Source organism: Xiphias gladius, chromosome 1, assembly GCF_016859285.1.
Source record: "Xiphias gladius isolate SHS-SW01 ecotype Sanya breed wild chromosome 1, ASM1685928v1, whole genome shotgun sequence".
Taxonomy (NCBI): Eukaryota; Metazoa; Chordata; class Actinopteri; order Istiophoriformes; family Xiphiidae; genus Xiphias; species Xiphias gladius.
Window position 1 is genome coordinate 15781682 of NC_053400.1, and position 20497 is coordinate 15802178.

At 38.8% G+C, this 20497-nt stretch overlaps 1 protein-coding gene across 1 annotated transcript in view; it reads left to right on the plus strand.

Moving 5' to 3' along the window:
- Positions 1 to 17699: 17699 nt before the first annotated feature.
- The window catches only part of LOC120789161 (CUB and sushi domain-containing protein 1-like), a 298034-nt gene continuing 295236 nt past the window's right edge, over positions 17700 to 20497 (plus strand). Inside the window, exon 1 of the mRNA XM_040125711.1 lies at positions 17700 to 17719. Coding sequence (XP_039981645.1) covers positions 17715 to 17719 — 5 coding nt within the window. The 5' untranslated portion in view covers positions 17700 to 17714. The remainder of the gene's footprint in view (positions 17720 to 20497) is intronic.

The following is a 20497-nucleotide window of genomic DNA, read 5'->3' on the forward strand; positions in this document are numbered from 1 at the left end:
ATCAATAATCGTTAAAAAAAAATACATTGGCTTGATATCCCTATAACTATAATCAGTTATATGGATATGCAATGTCTTCTTTGTAATGCAGTTCATCTCACTCCTGCTTTATTTATCCCGTCATACACACATACAACATATGTCTAATCCCAAGCTTGTTTCATTCACATGCGGTATGCAAATACTGATTTACTCTCTCTGGCAAGCGCACACAAGTTCATGTATATCCCTGCATATGCACATACATACACCTCCACTTAAACACTGTAGCTTACAGGTGGACGAGGAGGCTGTGTTGATGCGTCATTCCATAACAAGCATTCAGCCATTGCACTCAAATGAAACACCAGTCTGATTGACGGAATACTGACAGGTAGTCTAGAGCTAGTGCGTGAATTTGGTCAGTGGCTGGAGTGTTGCTGGTTACACTCCCCAGGCTCAACAAGTCAATCACCACTGTGCCCCTGAGCAAAGCTTTGATTATCCCTTTTAAAGACCACTCAAGAACACTCAGCTTGTTTTGGGTCAAATCTAGCGTCAGAAGAAAAAAATGTTTCAGAGTTCCGTTTTTGAGTTTCCTTGGGTGGAAATCTACTACTCTTTTAGCAGTCAGACATAGTTACTCTCATTCCTCCTGGAAAACTCAACTCAGGGAAATAACGTTCACCCATGCAGGCAGAGAGTTTCTGTCTTAGTGTGTGTGTGTGTGTGCGTGTAAATGAAAGAGGGAGAGAGAGAGGGAAGTTCATGCATAATGCTGAGACTGGCGATGGTGACAGGACGTCCTTCTCCTCAGGAGTCAGACCCCAACTGAGACCAAATCACAGGAAGGCCGGAGCAGGCTGCGTTAAGTTAACTTGATACTTAATTTTTTGATGTATCAATAGCTTGAGCCTGGATCTGAATGTCGTGACTTTTAGTTTATTTATTTATTTTTGATTCATTCATTTTTTTGTTGGTTATTTGGCTTTCCTTGATTCTGGATTTGATGTAGTTTATAGATTCAAATGTGATGTCAAAGCCATAGTGTGTGTGCCTCGGTCCCTTGAACCTTGTAGCAGCTCTTAAATGTATTCTGTTTAATCTCAATAGGAATCCCATCATGGTAATATGAGTACCTTCCCATTAATAGGCTAATTACAATAGCCTGTCATGTAGAACAATTTATGCTGAGTTGGCGCGATACATTTAACCTGTGAGTGAGTGTATGTGTGTGTGTCTTTTCCTCCTTCCCACTCTCATACATTGTATTTATTTATTTATTTTCCTATTTATTTTCTTCTCCTCCCTGTATCACTGCCCCAACCCATTACTTTCTCTCTGTCTCACCGTGCGCCTTTTTCCTGTCTTTCTAACAGATTGTTAATTGTTGATTAGTGCAGCAACAAAAGGTTAGGTGAGAGTGTCGATGAGATTCAGCTGCCATGGGAAGTGCTGAAGGCAAGAAGCAGCGTCCGCTGAGTTTAATGATTCCGCACGCATGTGTGTATGATTAAAATCCCTCGCTCAATCATGCATGAATGTGACGTAGTTTGTTAAAAAGTTGTGGGCTCTTGCACATCCACACACACAGACACACACACGCACACACACACACACAAACACAGACACACAGACACACACACACACACACACACACACACACACACACACACACACACACACACACACACACACACACACACACACACACACACACACACACACACACACACACACACACACACACACACACACACACACACACACACACACACACACACAGGCACACACACATGCACACACACATGCACACAGACCACAGAAGATGGATGTCCTAGGTTCTTGGTAATGCCTCTCTGTCTCAATATGTCTTCCCGAAAATGACAATGTGCCGCGATCATACAGGATATATAGCTGCACACAAGCACACAAACAGATACACACAATGGTACAGATACAGATTAGGACACGTATACACAAAGAGGCTGGGACGGGAAGACAAAGTAACATAAATGAAAAGAAACTAAGATATGAACAGTGAGTTACACACAGAGAAAAAAAATCCCAAAGCAATTTTTCTCAATATTTAATTTTACATTGGGCCGCCTGTTAAATCCTTCTTCTTTTTCCTGCTTTTTGAGGAGGAACTTGTCCCATGCACCAGCGTGTGTGTGTGGATCATGTGTTATGGTGGATTAAATAAGATGTCTGTCTCTGCCTGATGACTAATAATCATATTGTTTCTGGCATTTTCGTGTGTGTTTTTTTTTAACATGTTGCATAATAATAACTATGCAGGTCGGTAAAATGGGCACATAGAAACTGTTGCTATAGAAACACCAGAATAAAAGCACCCTCCCTGGTAACGACACAAGTTTTCATTTCTTCCTGTGAGATGGGAAAGGGGGTTTCACTTTTTGTGTTCTCCCCCCATGCCCCCCCCCTTCCTTTGAAATGAGACAACAGTTTCTCCCTCGTCTATCTCCATGTTCCACTTTTATTCCACGTCTCACTCTCTCTCTCCTCTTTTTAACCTCCCCTTCTACTTCCTGAGAGGCCCCTATTTCTGTGAGTCAAAATTCATCGCACTAGTGCACTTGGCCGTGACTGACAGATTTTTGGTAATTTCATGACCAGAGGCTGTAGCACTCCGGCGGTGCACCTGCAGCGCTAATGCACAGAGGGCTGGATTAGGAGGAATAAATTATCTGTATCAATCATGAACAATCAGATCAGCTCCTCTCATCCCATTTAACAGCAGTGTGCTCCCAGCACACACTGACATTTCGTAATGGAGAAAAGAGCCCAGAACTCACCCATGAGGAAACTGATTTGCTTTATCAGGAGGTGCAGAGTCTCAAAGCACAAATACACAATATCCCAAATATGCAACAAGTGTGAATCAGTTCGGATGCTAGTTCGGGAAGATTATTTCAAAGATGAGGAGTGTGAGCTGCTTTGAAAATATGCACTGCTCTTCAAATTATAGGCTGCAGAGGGAGAACACATATGTGCTTTGCTACCTTCAGATAGCTACAGAATTTCATCAGCTGAAAAGGAAAGCCCCCTCATACATAATACAGACATTTGTGGGTGACAAATACTGGAATGAATAATCACATTTGATGTGCTTGTAGTTTGTGTATTTTCTGCAAGTTCGATGCGTATGCTGTTAACAACAAACTCAAATACACAGAAAAACAGTACATTTTCTGAAATAAGATGCCGTCTGAGCATGCAGAGGCATAATTTCAATTTCTGATACCAGACAACACTGACCCATCTCATTTGTGTTGACATCTTCCTCTGGTGTGCCCTTTTCCTGTTGGAAATGTTGGTCTAATAATGTCATTGCAAGCAACAACATGACTGACCTCATGCAGATGGGAAATTATCCTCTTGCAGCAAACAAATTTACTACTGCACCAGTACAAGATTGCTGTTAGTAATCTGCTCTGGTGTGACATTATTTCTGCAAATACCTTATATGTGACACAGTACACTTTTTACCAAAATGCTAGCTATGATAAGGAATTTGCCACAGTTTTGAAACTTTAAAGTAGCATGTATTCATTACTGCACGCAAGCACTCTGTTTAACACCCCTGAAAATGTGGATTCGAATCTCAAGTACTTCTCTATAACATTAAATATTCATTACTAAATTACTAAAAAATCATTAGTTCATATTTATCAAGACTGTAACGGTCAAAAACCCAGTTAATCTGCTTGATCCGAACTGCGTGAGTGTGGTTTCATAGAGAGATGTCGCATTTCCCAAACTGAGCTCTGTCCACTCCAAACAGACAGAACAACAGAAGAGCACAGACAAAGAATAAAAATACAGAAAGAAAATGTATTAGTGTGAAATGACCAAAAGAGTTGGAGCATTTTTTTAATCTCCTAGAATCAAAGGCTTCTGGCCCATAAACTGATTGATCCACGTAAGGTATGAAAAGTTTATGGTGCACAATTCTGTTTTTCAGGATTATTATGCATATTTCTGTGACCCTTTTCTCTCTTTTCTCTTTTTACTTGACTGGAATTGATTTGGACAGCCAAAGAAAGAAGTTTCTATCCCATGAAAGTAATTATTTGTAATTTGCTTTACCTATGTAATGCAGCACGAGTTATTTTGTGAGAGCTGTCATTTTTTTTTTAAAGGGTGTAAATATTAGACCAAACCTTTCAACTTTCTTTCTCTCATTCCTTTCCTCAACCTTTTTTGCTCCTGCCTGAATAACCAAGAAAATTATGATGAAAAGTGTTTTATTTCCCTTGTTTGTCCTTTACTTTGTCCTTTATTCCATCTGTCAGCCTTCTTTGGGTGCACCAGCTCTTACTTTTTCTCTCTTTCTTATCCTTCATTTTGTCAGTCTCTGTTGCTACATCTGCAGTATTTTCCCATTCTTAACTCTTGCTGTTCTGCTTGCACAGGAGGCACGGGGGGGTCCTCCCTGTGCATGTCTCTCTCACACACACAACCTGCGAGCTCGTGTGAAACATCAATGTCCCTACAGATGAATAACAAAGCATACTGCAGCATATACAGTATTAGAGCCCCAGAGGCTAATATATAGATGCAAAGAGCTGCATCTCCCATTCTTGCTCTCTCTTTTGCACTCTTTACATCTCTTCCTCCTCAGTGTGTGTATTCATCCCTTCCGCTCTCCTTCACTGTATTTCTCTTTTTTGTGTGTCTCTGTGAGTTAAAAGTTCCAGGTAGTTTCCAGAAATATCTTTCTTTTGCTCTTTTATTTCACCCCTGTGCCTTCATGCATCAGCCTTATACATGTATCTACACACTCACATGCTCACACACACACACGCATGTTTTCCAGATTTGTTTCTCCAGAGACTGTGGCTGTGTGTCCATTACTGCGGTGGCCAGTTGGCCAGCTAACCAGTCCCACCAGGATTTTGCTGGCTTTTTTTGGGGATTGTTCCGTCCTAAAATGCCAGATTTCATGGCAGCTTTTATAAAATATTGTGATGCATGTTGCTGATCAGGCGTTTTTTTTGTTTTTGTTTGTTTTTTTGCAATGACATTGCAAGTGAAAATTGCAAAAATTGTTGGGTTTTTTCATCAATTAATTCATTAAGCCGCTCCACAGTAGCCTACCCTTTACAAGATATTGTTTGAGCTTATTTTCATTTAACTATTTTCTCTCTCTCCTTTGCCTTTCAGTGACTCTCTCCATCTCTGATTTCGTTACACATCCCACTTGATATTTTGATTAAGCTTTCACACTATGTTTAAATTTTTTATTTGAAACTCAACTAAACTATCTTTTTTTATTGCACGTACACACACACACACACACACACACACACACACACACACACACACACACACACACACACACACACACACACACACACACACACACACACACATAAATGGACAAACGTAGAGACACAGGGAGAATCAAGGCTAGAATCGGGTTTGTCACGCAAACAGGCGAGCATGCCTCTATCACTTTGTGACTGATACTACACTGATGTTACCACTAACCATGCACATTTAATCTAACTCCCCTTGATTCTTTCAGCACTTGCAGTTAGTCTGGATGCAACAGCCTCTGTCATGGTGTTTTGCAGTAGAAAGTGTTGATGACCTCCATTTGTCTTCCATCACAAAATTGCATGCGATACGAAACAATTTACCCCCACTTTCATGCAGAACATCAGAGAAAATGCCTTTGCAAGGTCTTTAGCAGTAATTTGTGTGTTTAAATGCGAGACGTTTGTGTCACACGTTTGCATCCTCACAACCAGAAACAAGGGAGTGAGTCTGGAGACGTACGTGAGTATGGCAAAACGTATTGTGCAGGGGATTGGTCGAATTTACATTAATTGTTGCAATCGTGACATCGTGACATCCTGGGGGGACTGGTTAACACACCTTGGAATCACAACCATGGGACAGCAGCTGCTGTACTGCCCTGTGTGTTTGTGTGTGTGTGTGAGAGAGAGGGAGAGATGCTTGCATGCATTTTAACAGTGCACTGTGACACACATGCAGTTATTACACAAATTGTCCATCAGAGCATCTCTCTCTGTCTCTCTCCATCATCTCACTTCTTGTCTTGCTCGCTTTCATATACGCAAGAGACACAAAAATCCACATGGACCAATAAACTCAAAAGAAAAAGCAGGAATGAAGACTTATAGAGAGAAGTCCTGACAGAGTGAATTTAACTCTAACTCCTCCCTACCTCCAGTTAAAGCCTGGTTAGAACTGTAAAATACTGAGCTGTTGCAGGTGTAACTAAATAAGTAAATACTAGACCTGACAGATCCCAATTAATTTCACTGGAGAAAGGAAGTTGAATCATTTACATCTGAATTATTTCAACCTGTCTGTGGCCATCAGTTTAAAAAAGACATACAGCGGTTTAGGATGGAAACAGCCCAAGCTTAAAGGCATCATTTCTACCAAATTATATCTTTCATAAAACATCCGGTGTAAAATTAATCAATTTAAAGAAAAATGTTAAGTCCTGAAGTCTTATATCAGCAATGGGCCAAATTTAATTGTCCATAATGTAAGAACGGCCCAATTTTATTTGAAATCTGGAAGTATGTGCTTTTTAATGTTTTAACATGATGTGTTAGAAACAAAGATAAACAGTTTAAAAAATGTTTTTACACCTGCAAGATTCAGTGTAATTACAATCTGCTCATGATACACAGATAGAATGATTCCCTTTATACACGTGATAACCTGATAATGTGTTTCATGCGTTTTTTGCATTTTTTGCCATCTAATGGCTGGACAGTTGAGTGTACAGGACAGCAGGCAGACTAAAAGTCAAAGTTTACCTGACAGATAGGCTAACCTCATATAACTTGGGTGTATGTTACTCTGGAACAAATGTGACCTGTGTTTTCTTACGTTAATTGCTTTGAATGTTGTTACTGGAAACATAATAAAACGCTGCCTCTTTTTCATTGAGCACTGTAGCAAAAAAAGAACCAAAACTGGTTGGTAGAAATATATTTATCTTAGGAGTCTGCGGGTCTGAAAAATATGCAAGAACGCAAATAGCTTGAATGAAGTCATATTTGTATTTTTAATTTACATGTCTATATTGTCCAGGGGAAAAGCTGATAAAGTGTTTAATATTTGTTAAGTCCCTTATCAACTGGACCATGACCTATTGGCAGTTGAGGTGTCCATTTTGCTCTGACTCTAAAATAAAGCTGTAATAGAAACTAAACCACCTACATCTGTTAAAGTGTACCCAGTTAACAAATGAAAGAAAGAATGAATAAAGAAAAGATAAAAGGGTGAGCAGAAGACCAAAAAAATGACTGTCACCAGATTTTAATTAGAATTGAAAGAATAATTTACTGTGGACATCTCATATCGATTTTATGGTTTAAATGAGGTTTGCAGCTGCAGGAGGTTAACAGGGAGACAGAGCTCAAATGATGTCTTACTATAATCACACAATGACAGGCTAAACTTATCACTAGCATCAAAAAGTTTTTAAGCACTAAGGATACATAACTAAATAAATAAAATATAAATCATAGACTGGAAAATGCATACTGATATCATGGTTGTTTCATGGTTGAAAAAAAGACATGAGAGTGAAACACAAAACAGAGAAGATAAGGGAATTATTTTCACAACAGGGAGAGACTCCAATAAAAAAATTATCTTACAATTATAAGAGTCACACCTGGACGAGTGAGTCTTTGATTCCTTTATGAAGGTATAATTTGGTTTTCTATTTCTTCTTTTCCTGTGTGTGAGTCTTTGAAACTAAACATGCTAAAAGACAACATCTGTGTCATTTAATGTAATCGCTCATTAAGTGGTGTAAATGTGGGCAATCATTTTCTTATTCATTTTGAAGATTTTTTGATGATTTTTTTTTTGAATGTGTGTATTTACCATGAAAAATTCAGACAGTTTAAAATGACCTGCCTGCTTTCTAGTAACTACTAAGGTTTTGTTAATAAGAAAAAATTGACGTTTGTAACGTGACATGTCAGGAGACTTGCATTTTTCTGCTTGTTGCCAGATAATTAACAGCAAGTAAAGCGTTGCATAATGCACGTTGATATGAAACTGCCTAACTTCACACAATAAAGTCACAAACCAAAACTTTGACAAAACCAGTTAAGGCATCTTTAAGGAATAAAGTTGTGATGGATTATGGGGGGCAAAATAGAGCAGCAAATTGGCATTTTTTTGAATTGAAAGAAAGACAAAGTAACCGCTGCTCACTGTCATAGAAATTGGGGTACGAAGCTGCTTTAATTTGTTTTTCGTTTGTAGTAAAAACAGCATTATTGTCAGATGAAACAAGAAATCGATTTCCACTGTCAGGAAGAAATATCTTTATTGAGAAAGGGAGAAAATGCGAAGAAAAGACGTCAGAGAAAGAGTTAGAGGGAGAGAAGGCCTGAAAATAGTAAATGGAAAAAAATGATTCAAAGAAAAATGTGCGTGTCTGTCTGAGTGTGTGTGTGTGTGTGCGTGTGTGTGTGTGTGTGTGTGTGTGTGTGTGTGTGTGTGTGTCAAAGGCTAATTTTGCAGACAAATTTTAGAGTAAAGACCAGTTAATTAGGGACAAAATTTGTGTCCCCAATTGGGAGAAAGATGGTTTTTGGGTCAGTTGTTAAGGTTAGGCTTAGGATAAGTGTTACGGAAATTAATGCAAGTCTACATAATGTCCCAAAAGGTGTGTTTGTGAGTGTGTGTGTGTGTGTGTGTGTGTGTGTTTGTGTGTGTGTGTGTTTGTATTTTTCTGTTTTGTCAGCAATGACAGAGTGACCCAGTCCTGACCGCTAGCTACAGTATAAATTACAACATCTCAGCATAATGGTCCAGTTTACCACATATGGACAACACACAAACACACTCACAAACATACAGTATGTACAGAAGATTGCTTACTATTGCTTGCTCTCAGCACCTATTTTGCGTTGCTAGGCTCTTACACATGTTCAGCAGATTGCTGAGTTCATGGCTTTATTCCCACCTAGCCTTGACCGCAGAAGTTCCTAAAATGTATTTCTGCTTGAGTATGTGTGCGTGTGTATGTGTGTGCTGCCTCTGTGCTCTCTGTATCGCATTTACAGGTCAACTTTTCAAGAATGCAAAAGATTCAAAGGCTTTTTTTTCTCTCCTTTTTAGCTTATCCCAAGGGTTAAGTTAAATACTGAGCATTCTGCCTCTTTTTTCAGCAATAACACTGCAGGCTAGTGAGACATCACTGATTTTCATTGTCACATCTTTTCTAGTTAGATGATCTGTGTATATCTGTGTGTTTCCCCTTCATTGACTCAGGAGCACTGCTACACGGTGTCAAGGAAAACTCAGATCTGGAGACTTTGCAAGTCTAAACTGCAAGAAAATCAAACTCTAAAAGGAATACACAGAACTTTACTTTGTTGAAAAGTCTGCTACTACTACTACTACTGCTGCTTAAATCAGCTAAAATCTATGTTTTTATATGAACAATGGATCTATTGACTTTGTGTAATGTGAAAGGGGTCACTTGTAGTGAAGTACTCACAAACAGTTACCACCTGACTATGCAGTTCCCCTTAATTCTATAAAGCTTTATATCATTTTGATTTTGAGGCCAGCAATGCATCGGTTCGCTGTAATAGCTCTCATTGTTCCATTTCCGGCAGCAGCAGGCAGCTGTTACCAGTGAAAAGCTCTAAAACCCTCTGTACACTATTTGCTCAGCACCAAATGACAGACAGAGTTACTAGCTGGCAAATATATTGGAGCATTTACAGCCAGATATTTCCCTTACGAGTTGGTGGAGACCAAAAGCAGAGCGAAAAGAGAGTGAATATTGGATTACATTACTCAGGTGGACAGACACATGACTCCAAATAAATGTGAGTGTTGCTCAGTATCTGCTTGATTTGTAAATAGGCAACTGTTTGCTAACAGGTTCACCATATCAACTTAAAAGGTGATAAGTGTGTGATAAGTGTCTTTATAGCTTGTTGCTGTCGCCCCCAAGTAGCAAAAAATCACTGATTGCAGGTTTAAAGGCTCTATGAAATGGGGACCTGCACAACAGTGCATCTTCAGTATTGACCTCATTCTTCGATAACTTTTCATGAGACCTTTAAAAGTCAGTGTATTGATCAATAAAAAAATGGATGTACAAGCACTTCAAGAAATAGTAGATAAGGACTGCTTCATATCTAAACTAACAGGTCTGTGATAAAGCTCCTAGGTTGCAGGGCACATACAAAATAAACAACATAATAAGAGGCACTGAAGATCTTCCAAGATAAAGATTAAAGGGTTAAAGCCAATGTGAGACCTTAAGAGCAAGTTGCAATTATTAGTATGTTAAGTCATTTCAAACTGTCTAGTATCACTGTTTCTATTTCTCCAGAACTTCTAAATTTACAACAGCTGGTTTTGATTGTGAACTTTGTCACAATACTCCGTCTAAGACTTAGGCAAACTCTGGCATTTCCAAGACTGGAGGGCTGCACTTTAAAAATATCCGATTGTGTACTGTATCTTATCCAAAACAGGAGTAGTAATAACAAAAATCATCTTTTGTTCTACTACACATTTCCAACTGGGAGCTGTCAAAGTCCCTTTTGACTCCTGGTCACTGAGCAGCACAGAGAAATAAGCACCACATGTCTCACGCCTTCCTGTCTTGGATATGGCAGCGAGTTATGTCATTTTAAACATTTAACCCCTAAAATAGCCAATATGCAAGACTCTTGTAATTCTTTACTGTGGCAACACATTTGGTAATGAGAGCAGTGTTCTGCACTGCATTTGCCATCACTTCATAAAACTGCCCCTAGTGCCTTGCCAATACTGGACTGACAGCAGTTCCCAAACCCCCAAACAAACAAGCATGGGCTGGTCTACTGAGACTTTTGAAGCAAATACAAATAATTGAATGGCAGTATTTCAGCCGGTGCCAATGAGCAACCATGTCTGCAGTGACAGTAATATCTGCATTGAAAAAAAAACTCTGTCGTGATTTGTGAAATATTTTTAAAGCTGTATAATGTGTAGCATCACAGTTATCACAAGGCAAAGCAAAGGTAGTAAGTAGTAAGGCCAAGGATGTACTCTCAATGAATATTTTTTCTTAAGTTTGTTGAGTGTTTGGTTTGAGAGCTATGTTTTTGATTTGAATCCCTTGAATCATCTCCTTTCATTCTATTCAGAGCATAAAGCTGTTGAGTTGTAGGTTGAAGGATGATTAATTACAGAGGCAGAGTGGTGGTTTCCCTCGGAAAGTCAATCTGTTTGTTTTTCAAAGTGAGTATGATGAAAAATGAAGATAATGTTATACGATACACACACAGACACACTCAAATACAAGTAGGTATGCAATTACGTGCAATTCTCCCCTGTGCGCCTGCCTGGCTCTCTCTTTGTCCTTATTTTGGTCTGCTTCTATCTTTGATCTTGTCTCTCTTTCTTACTTACACGCACACAGTCATACACACACACAAACACACCATCCATCCTACCTATCTCTGCTATCTTCAGACAGCAAGCCCTATTCCTTGCTGACAGTGTTTGGGATTTAGTCTGGACATAGCCTTGATTCTCCCGGTATGTCTCTGCGTTTGTCCATTTGTGTATGGGTGTGTGTGTCACAGGGGGTATGATACATGTCTCTTCTCAATTCCTGTGGTTGTCATGGTGACTGGTGACTGAGCATGTCCTGTCCTCACCATTTGTTTACACCTCATCACCTTCACTATATATTAAATTTACTGTTTTGACTCATTTTAATGAATATCTAATTTACGTCTGACAAGTATATTAATCTTGAATTTGACAAATAGGCTCTTTGATCAACTCACTGAAGTGTAATGAGAGGCTTGGTAGATTTTTCAACACTGTTTGTTCAGTCTATATTAGTTTGCAAGCTTGCACTTTAATGATTTTCACATGTTTACTGGCCAGCACAAGCAAACTTTGAACAGTGTAATTTCTGCCCAAAAAAAGTAAACACATGGAAATTGCGGGGAATTTATAATTTAAGGATATTCTTTCAAAACCAGTTTCACTTAGCTGATTAACAGTCTGCTTTTTAATAGTGTTTCTTAACAAATTTGTTCACAATAAAAAATCTTGAAACAAGTTGCACAGACCAGCTATTCAGAGTCGTGCTGGGTGCAAAAAGTTCCAAATGGTGAATATGAGTTATGATTTTAGCAGGAGAACACAAAGTCTTTTTTTAAAACTGTTTTCAGCATAGTTAACTGCATAGATGGACTTTCATATTATTTTCCAGAGGCCTTCTTTTATACCCACTGAGTACCAGCTAAATGGCATAAATGTTTGAATCTAACTGCAGTTCCATTTAGTTAAACTGTTTGACAGAGGGCTGACAGAGAGCGCTAGAAATGGTGATAGAGAGAAAGACAGACAGAGAGAGGTTGCGGTATTTCTTCTTTGTGTGATAAATATAGGAGGTGAGTGGGTGGAATAAAAACAACCTAACACTAGCAGGATAAGAGAGGAAACACAGAGAGATAGATATAATGACATCAGGACAGAAACAATGTGACATAGCGATAATAATAGTGAGAAAGCGAGGAAGAGACGTAATGACACTTAGGGAGAGATGCGATGATACTAATAAAGAGGTAATTGTGGTGAAAGAGGGATGGAGAGAGAGTGGGAGGGATGAAGGGATGAGAGCAGGACAGAGATAGAAAGAAGAAAGGGAGAAGGGAGGTGCTGACAGAGAACTGGGGAAACCGATAGATAAAGGAATTAAGCTGCAGGAAGGAAAAGATGCACAGAGAGAGGTACAGGGACTGTGATAATACCGGCATAATAAAGAGAGCAGGATTGGACATAAGGTTGGAGAGAGAAAGAGATAGAGGGAGAAGATGGAGAGAGATGGATGGTTGCAGAGAGACGAACATAATGTGGGGGAGACACAATGACTCTGACACAGAGATAATGAGGTGGGGGGTACTTGAGAAGAGGTGGGGAAGAGGCAAAGAGGGAAAGAAAACAAGGATACCAGAAAAACAGAATACAGTTTCTCCTCTCCTTTCCTCTCCACTTTTTCATAGCCAGTATTGAATCACTGCAGTCAATAGTTCTACACAGCGTAACTTAGAAAGATGCATTTGATTTGTGGCCCAGCACGCCATGGAAAGAGAAGGCCAGCATTTGATTTATGAGCCAGGGACCTTGTGGTCAGGTTCGACTGGAGCTCTCCACCTCTCTGCTGCTTCTCAGCACATAAAATTTAACAATCTGTCTGACTGTTATGTAGATCTGTGCACTGACCCAGTCCATTACAGAACAATGCAGATTTTGTTTGGGTTGTTGGGCAAAAAATATTAAGAAATAATTTTTCTGCACTGGTGATATCTAACATCTCTTGATTGTGCAAGTGGAATAGGTTGAGAATCGAGTTGCTATGGTTTTATTGCTAACATAGGGCACGCCATTCACGGGGATACCTCTTAGATATGGAAAATCCTAAATCAACCATTCATATTTGGGTCTCACAGCAGTATTAGTGTGCAGCCCTGCAGACATGCACATGCAATTTATTAAAGTGAACATTAAAAAAATGGGGAAAGCTTCAAAGCCTGCGGGATACAAATCAAACAAAACATATCTGTAGGATTTAGCCTCGTGCTTTAATGAAGACACAGTGTGTGTGTTAATATTCATGTGGGTGTCATATGTGCATATGACAGCATGTTTGTTTCCTGCATGTGTCTGCAGTTCCTATTTCACATACTTCTTCCAAACACACGGAGATCCATTTAACATTCGCAGTCATTTGTGTCTTTTTCCTTTCTTTCTTGCACACAGCTTCGTAGATGCTGATGGGTCAAACAGCACATTTCACCTCCTATTGAGGAAACTTAAAACAAAACTTAGAGCAATATAATTAAATGTATTTGTTAAATCTTCAAAGGCATGAGAAGTCAGAAGAAGGGAATAATGGGTGTGTAGGATGGATACAGAGAGGGGAAAACATTGAAAAAAAATGTATAATTACTCCTGCTGTGTTTTTGTGAGTATAAACATTATTTTTAATCAGTTACCCTGACAACGGGACAGACCGGCCGACCAAAATTACACTGATTTGAATGTGTCTGCCTAACCTTTTCCCGTTAAATTAGTTGGCAGGCTCTGATGATCAAAACAAAAGACAGTACATGTAAACAGTAGGCTACTTTATGTTTCAAGGCACAGTATTTGTTATGATGAACATCACCACTCATCAGCTGACTTGTGGCCTCTATCAACAGGTGCTGGATGTTCGCATCTGCAAAACAGTATCCGAAAGACATTTCTATTACCAGAACAATAGGTTATTTAGACTATTTTAGCAAGTGGCGTGCCTCTAGGGATGGCGGTATCAGTTGGTCATTAGGTGTGTCCACCACGTTTGTCCAAACTTTGGTATCTTAACAACTATTGGATGGATTGCCATGAATGAAATCTGTAAAACTAATGACACTCCCATCAACCTCAGCTGTACTTTGTGTTATTTGTGCTAATTATCAGACGTTAGCATGGTAACACGCTAAACTAAGACGGTGAACGTGCTAAACAGTGACCATATGGTTTTCAATTCCTGGACAGTCTCTCCAGCAGAAAAGCTACACTAAATTAACAAAATCTGAGCATGAAAAACTAGAGGGGGAAGAATTCAGTGCTACATCAACAAAGCAGCTACTTAAAGTACTTTTTACTGAAATGCCTCAAGTGTGGTGCTGCAATGTGGCATCCGGTATGATGCAAATATCCGCTGAATTCTACTTATCCCATCTGCTCAAAAGCAGGCAGAGGGGGATCTGGCAGCAGAAGAGACCACAGACAGAAAGAGAGAGACAACTGGAGAGAAAATGACAGACAGACACAAAGACGGCTGAGAGGGAGAGGTGAATTGGGTTGGAAAGACAGCAGAGAACAATCTGAAATTAATCTGGACACTCCAGATGGTTTGAAGTTTGTGTATGTGCGTCTGTGAGCACATGTACATGTGTCTGTCTCTGCTGCTGCCAGCTTGTCCGTTCGTGCCTGTGTATAGGTATTTACGTATGTTTGTTTTGTGTTACTTCAGACAAACAAGAACATCTGGTATATGCACAGCGAGCAAGTTCTGATCTCATTTTGGTGGGAAAAGACAAAAAACACAGAAACAGACGCACACATAATTTGTTAGCAGTTGGCTGGACTGGATTGTGACCTAGTAGATAGTTGTCTCTGGAGTGTACAACACATTTCTGTACTTGTGTGAAAGAGAGAGTGTGTTCTCAGCGATATAAGGCTAATAAATCAATAGCCATTGCTATCTGAGAAACAATTACTGCTGGCTTTCATTTTTGTGACACACACACACACACACACACACACACACACACACACACACACACACACACACACACACACACACATATACACTCACACTCTGCTACGTGCCCTGTATATTCTAGCAGCTTTAGGAGTAAACTGTACAAAGTGCTTCTCAAAGGCAGAGTAGCAGAAGATGAAAGATGGAGGAAAGAGGAGAGAAGTCAAGGTAGAGTTTGTAAATGAGGTAAGAGGAAGGGAGCAGAGGAGGACAGTGAAGACTCAAGGCACAGTGTGTCATACAGGAGGATCCTTAAACCCTGATTATCTTTTATTTTTTCTCTTCATGTTGCATTTTTTCAGATCATACTCCACTATTAGGCCTTTGATGCAGCTGAACAAACTATGAAACCTGAAAGTTGCATGCTGTTTTTTATCCACACAATCCTTTCTATGGTTTTTAAAAAATCATTTTGCATAATTAAATTTTTGTCAATAAAAGCTACCGTGGCTAGCTTATACAAACTTGTGTAAAATTTAGCCTTAAATTTCAGCTTTGTTTTGCTTTAGCTAGCGATGGCCTTCCTCACTCAGCATATTTTAGCTGTTATAGGTTTTGGTCTGCTTTTTTATAGTTCTGGCTGATTCTGGTTTGTTTATGTCTGCTGCAGCTACATGTATAGCTTTCACCAGAATTGTTTCCTCATGAGTTTAGCTTTTCGCAGCTTTAAGAGCAGCTCTGTTATTAAAATACAGCCCTTTTTTTTTGCTCTGACTGAATTTCACATTTAAAAGCTATTCCTAAATTCTTCAAAATTTAGCCATCTCTATAAAGTCTGTTCTTTTGTGTATGTGTCTGTGCAAAAATGGCTCCTGTGAAATACGATCATAAGTGTATACGCAGGTATTCAGCAGTGACTGACACTCAGTGGGAATCTCAAGCGCTGAAAGTACTGCTTATACAACACAGACAAAAGTAAAGGTGGTGGAAAGGTTAAGAGCACCTACCCTTTGCACCGGATCATATCCAACCTCAAATTAGTTTTCAGCAAAGACATTTATATTATAAGACCAGGAGGTTTCTCAAACTTTATAACAAGTGCAAACAAGTGGTTTCAGTTGCATTCTAATAATTATACTCAAATTTAGAAGGAATACTTAATACTAACATTTTGTGTGCAACACTGAAGAATTTAATCTACTGGGCATGATGTGCAGAGATGTTGAGAATGCACTTTCTGACAGATATGTTTAAGAAAAACATGATTTTTTTACAATGTGTTTTGCTAAGAAAACACATTGCCATTGCATAAGCTCGTATGCAACTCATGTGAGGTTAGATATAGCTGCATATGAGCTGCAAATGAGCAGGTTAGTGTTTTTGGTTGTGTCTGCATCTGTGCATTTGTGCGTGTGCAAGTCCATGTAGTTAATGTGAAAGATATGTTTGTCTAATCAGTGTGATGGGAGGACTGTGTAAGGGTTGCATAAGGTCTTATGTCTGCATGGTTTAATGTTTGAGTGTTTAATGTCATGGGATTTTAATGAGTGACCAATGTGATAACAGGGTAGATGTTGTTAAAACAACACCATACTATATTCTGTGCATGTTTAAGTGCATATGAGTGTATGTGTCATTGGAGGTTTTTTCTGGTCAGTAGATCACAGCACCAACATTGTCAGGATTAAGGCATTAGAGCCATGAAATTGAAATATATACAGTATGTACTCATACTCAGGCACTTTGCATGAAAGCTTCACATGACACACACTGTCTCACGCAGTCTGTGAGGCATGTGTCGCATTATGTTGGAGTTCCTGCAGGTACAGGGGCTTGTTACTCTAGTGACACTTGGCTTGGCACATAACACATATTTAAGCTATGATCAGTGTTTTATTTCAAATACCCAATCCATTACATTTTTTCGAAAGGTTTTGGAAGACATACTGTAATTTAAAAAATGCATGATTAACGTTCATCACAGTGGTATGAATATAGATTCATCCTATATTTTCTTGTCCTGGACTCTGCACAGAACTCGACAAATGTTACAAGGCTACAGGCTAAAAGTGACAGTCTGTATCTTTGAAATCTGCAGTATGCAAACCAGACAGGATCTTTCATCCAAATCATATTCTATAATTTAACACTGAGTACAAATTTGAGTTCCTAGTATTCTAATAGGATTTTGTCTCATCTCTCTCTTCCAGCTGAATCTTGTGGTGGTGTAGTCCAAGGCCTGAATGGCACCATAGAGTCGCCTGGTTTCCCCCATGGCTATCCAAACTATGCCAACTGTACATGGCTGATAATAACAGGGGAAAGGAACCGAATCCAGCTAACCTTCGTCACGCTGGCGCTGGAGGAAGACTTTGATATTGTATCAGTTTACGATGGACAACCATCGCCTGGCAACTTAAAGATGAGGTAAAGAAATTATTCTTTTATTTACAGTCTGATCTTCTTTCCTGCTCTGCTGTTTTTCTGATCTCTCTCTTCCCTCTTTCATGTGAACCTCTCTGACTCTAACACTTTGAATACAGCCTACCCTCTTCTCCAGCTCCACTCATGTACGTCCTCTGTGGATTTTCTGTCAGATCGGATGAATAGTTTAAAAAAGGACATCCATAATTTGTGCACGGTCCACTCTTTTTCACGGTGACAAAAGTAGTTTGACAAAATAAATTGAGATTTTACAAAGCAGATACTTTGACATTAGAATGATTGGGAAGGCTGTTTTATTGTCTGCTAAAAACGTAACCAGAGACACAATCCACTGGAATATAAAGTACTTGATAAATTTAGATTAGAATTTCTGCCGTCATATAGGAGATCCATAGCTCAGGTGAAAAGGCACTGCTATTGTTTGAAAAGTACAGCACATATTAGATTTTTACATCTGACAGACTTGACACTGCTACTTACAAAGGTATCAAGTTCATTTTCTCGACAATACATATATGACAACAGTTAGGCAAAATATTTACATTTGCAAAGAGAAAAAAAATATATAAAAAAAAAACACTCTGATGTTACCATCTAAGGTTTCAGGCCACTAATGACCAGTTTTACATTACAATATTTTTAGAGTGTGTATACAGTATAGTGGAGAAAGTGTGTGTGAGTTATTATCAGTCACACCTAAATTCTGATCAGTGCATTTAAAAAAATACTAGCGTTTCCTTTAGAGACATCTTTCTTTCTTTTCTTAATCTTTTTACCCACTGTTGTTTTGTCGTACCTAGTTTATAGCAGTTTTTTGATAGTATTAATCAAAAACTGTTACTGTGAGAAGATTCTGCATAGTTAATGTTTTCCTGTTTTATGCTCCGACTCATACTGGCGTTGATCGACTAAATGACGCAGACAAAATCTAAAGATAAGATAGCAGACTTGCAAGGAAATTATGTTGCTTGTCTGTTCGTTTATTCATTCTTTGATTCTAGCCATGCAAAGTGTCAACTGGATTTCTCATATTAGCCTGTTTACTTCAGAATTATGGCGTGACCACCTCTGGAGTATGAATGATGTCAGAGGATGTATTTTTTTAATTTGCAACCCTGGAATATCTGTTCTTATCTTCAACAGAAATTAAGTTAAATGTGTTTGCTACATTGCCTTGAGCTTAACAAGGGAAGTTCAACATTAAGTAATTTAGGCTACAGGGGCTTTGGCCTGTGAAGCAGCATACCAGGCTTTTCTGTTTTACCTACAAATGTACTACAGAAAAGTGGGCGGAGGGGAATACAAGCCCCAAAAAATAAAATGAATACACTGAAAAACTCTTTGCTGCAAAGGGCGAAAAATTTAACTGCGTCTTCAAACATTAAGGTGCAGATGGAGAAATAGCAGAACAGAAATTGGTTTCAATAATACATGTAATATAAGCTGTGCATTTCAAACTGAATTCTCTTCTTCGGGTGTTATCAAGGGTATTAAGGAAGTTGTCCCTGGAACTCACAGAGGGTAAATTACATAAAAACAATCAGGAAAAACAGAATAGAGATTGCACATAGGCCTGTAGATTGGCCAAAAGATATGATCTGTTTGGGTGGGAGGAAAGAAATTGATTATCTTTTACAATTCAGATAAAAAAAATCAATTCTTGCACATTAACAGTGTCGCAGTTAGCATTGCTGTTCTGCTACGGAGGAGAAGAAGGAAAAGCTTTGACTAAATTTCTAATCTCCTAAGGAGATGACAATAAGGAAAGTACATTAATGACAGTATGTAACTTTTAGCAGAGTTTTCAGGTTTATACACCGCTTGTTAATACAGGAGAGATTTAGTAATCTTTTTACTCCACTGCGACTGGAATTTAAGCTAACCACATGACTGAAACTGCGCAAAAAAGTAGAGTGTTGAAGCATTTAGTTTTTTTTATATTGATAAACGTTAAGTAACCAACAATCAGCTGGTTGCCTTCTGCAGTAATATAGATATTCCAACAAGTAGGACAAAGAGTAATATTTTATCAAGAAAATATATTTTATCAGAATTATAAAACTTACTTTTAACTTTAGCACACTAACAAGAATGAAACTCATGAACACACAAGGCAAATGGAACAGCAGTGGCCTGAATATAACATCCACATTCGTCAGATGTGGAAGATCTCACTGCAATTTTTAATGCCTTTAGTGCCTTTTTATTTTGTCTTGCAGGTTGAATATAGCAATGTCGTAAGTATGCAGATATAACCAATTTCCCTAGGGTAGATGCTGCTATCTAGTGGATCATTTAAATATTTATTTTCTCCGTTGTCCAAAATATAAGTCACAGATGAATTGGCAGGAACCCTACTTGCTGAGTTGTAGGACTGTAAAATTGTTGCAGAAGAAAGGCAGATAGAACAACAACTACAGAGCTGGCAAACTGTAGGAAGCTTATTCATAGTGCTCTGCTTGTATGTAGGAGGGTTGAGCTGGGAGTGTACCAAGTAGTGTTTGAGGTTGGTGGTGCAGTTATGGAAAACAGTGGGTTTTTCCTTGAAAACATTATGTAGCCATGTTATGTGTCAGTGTTTGAGTAGAACACGTTGGTTATTTTCTTGCATGGAGGGGAATAGTGTATACTGCAGACTATATCGAGTCGTGGGTTTGTGTGGAGGCTTACAGTAAGTATCACCATTAGGATCCTGTCTCTGGTTGTTTGCTTCTTTGCAAGGCCAAGGCTGCAGTTAACACAATTATTTATAAACATATG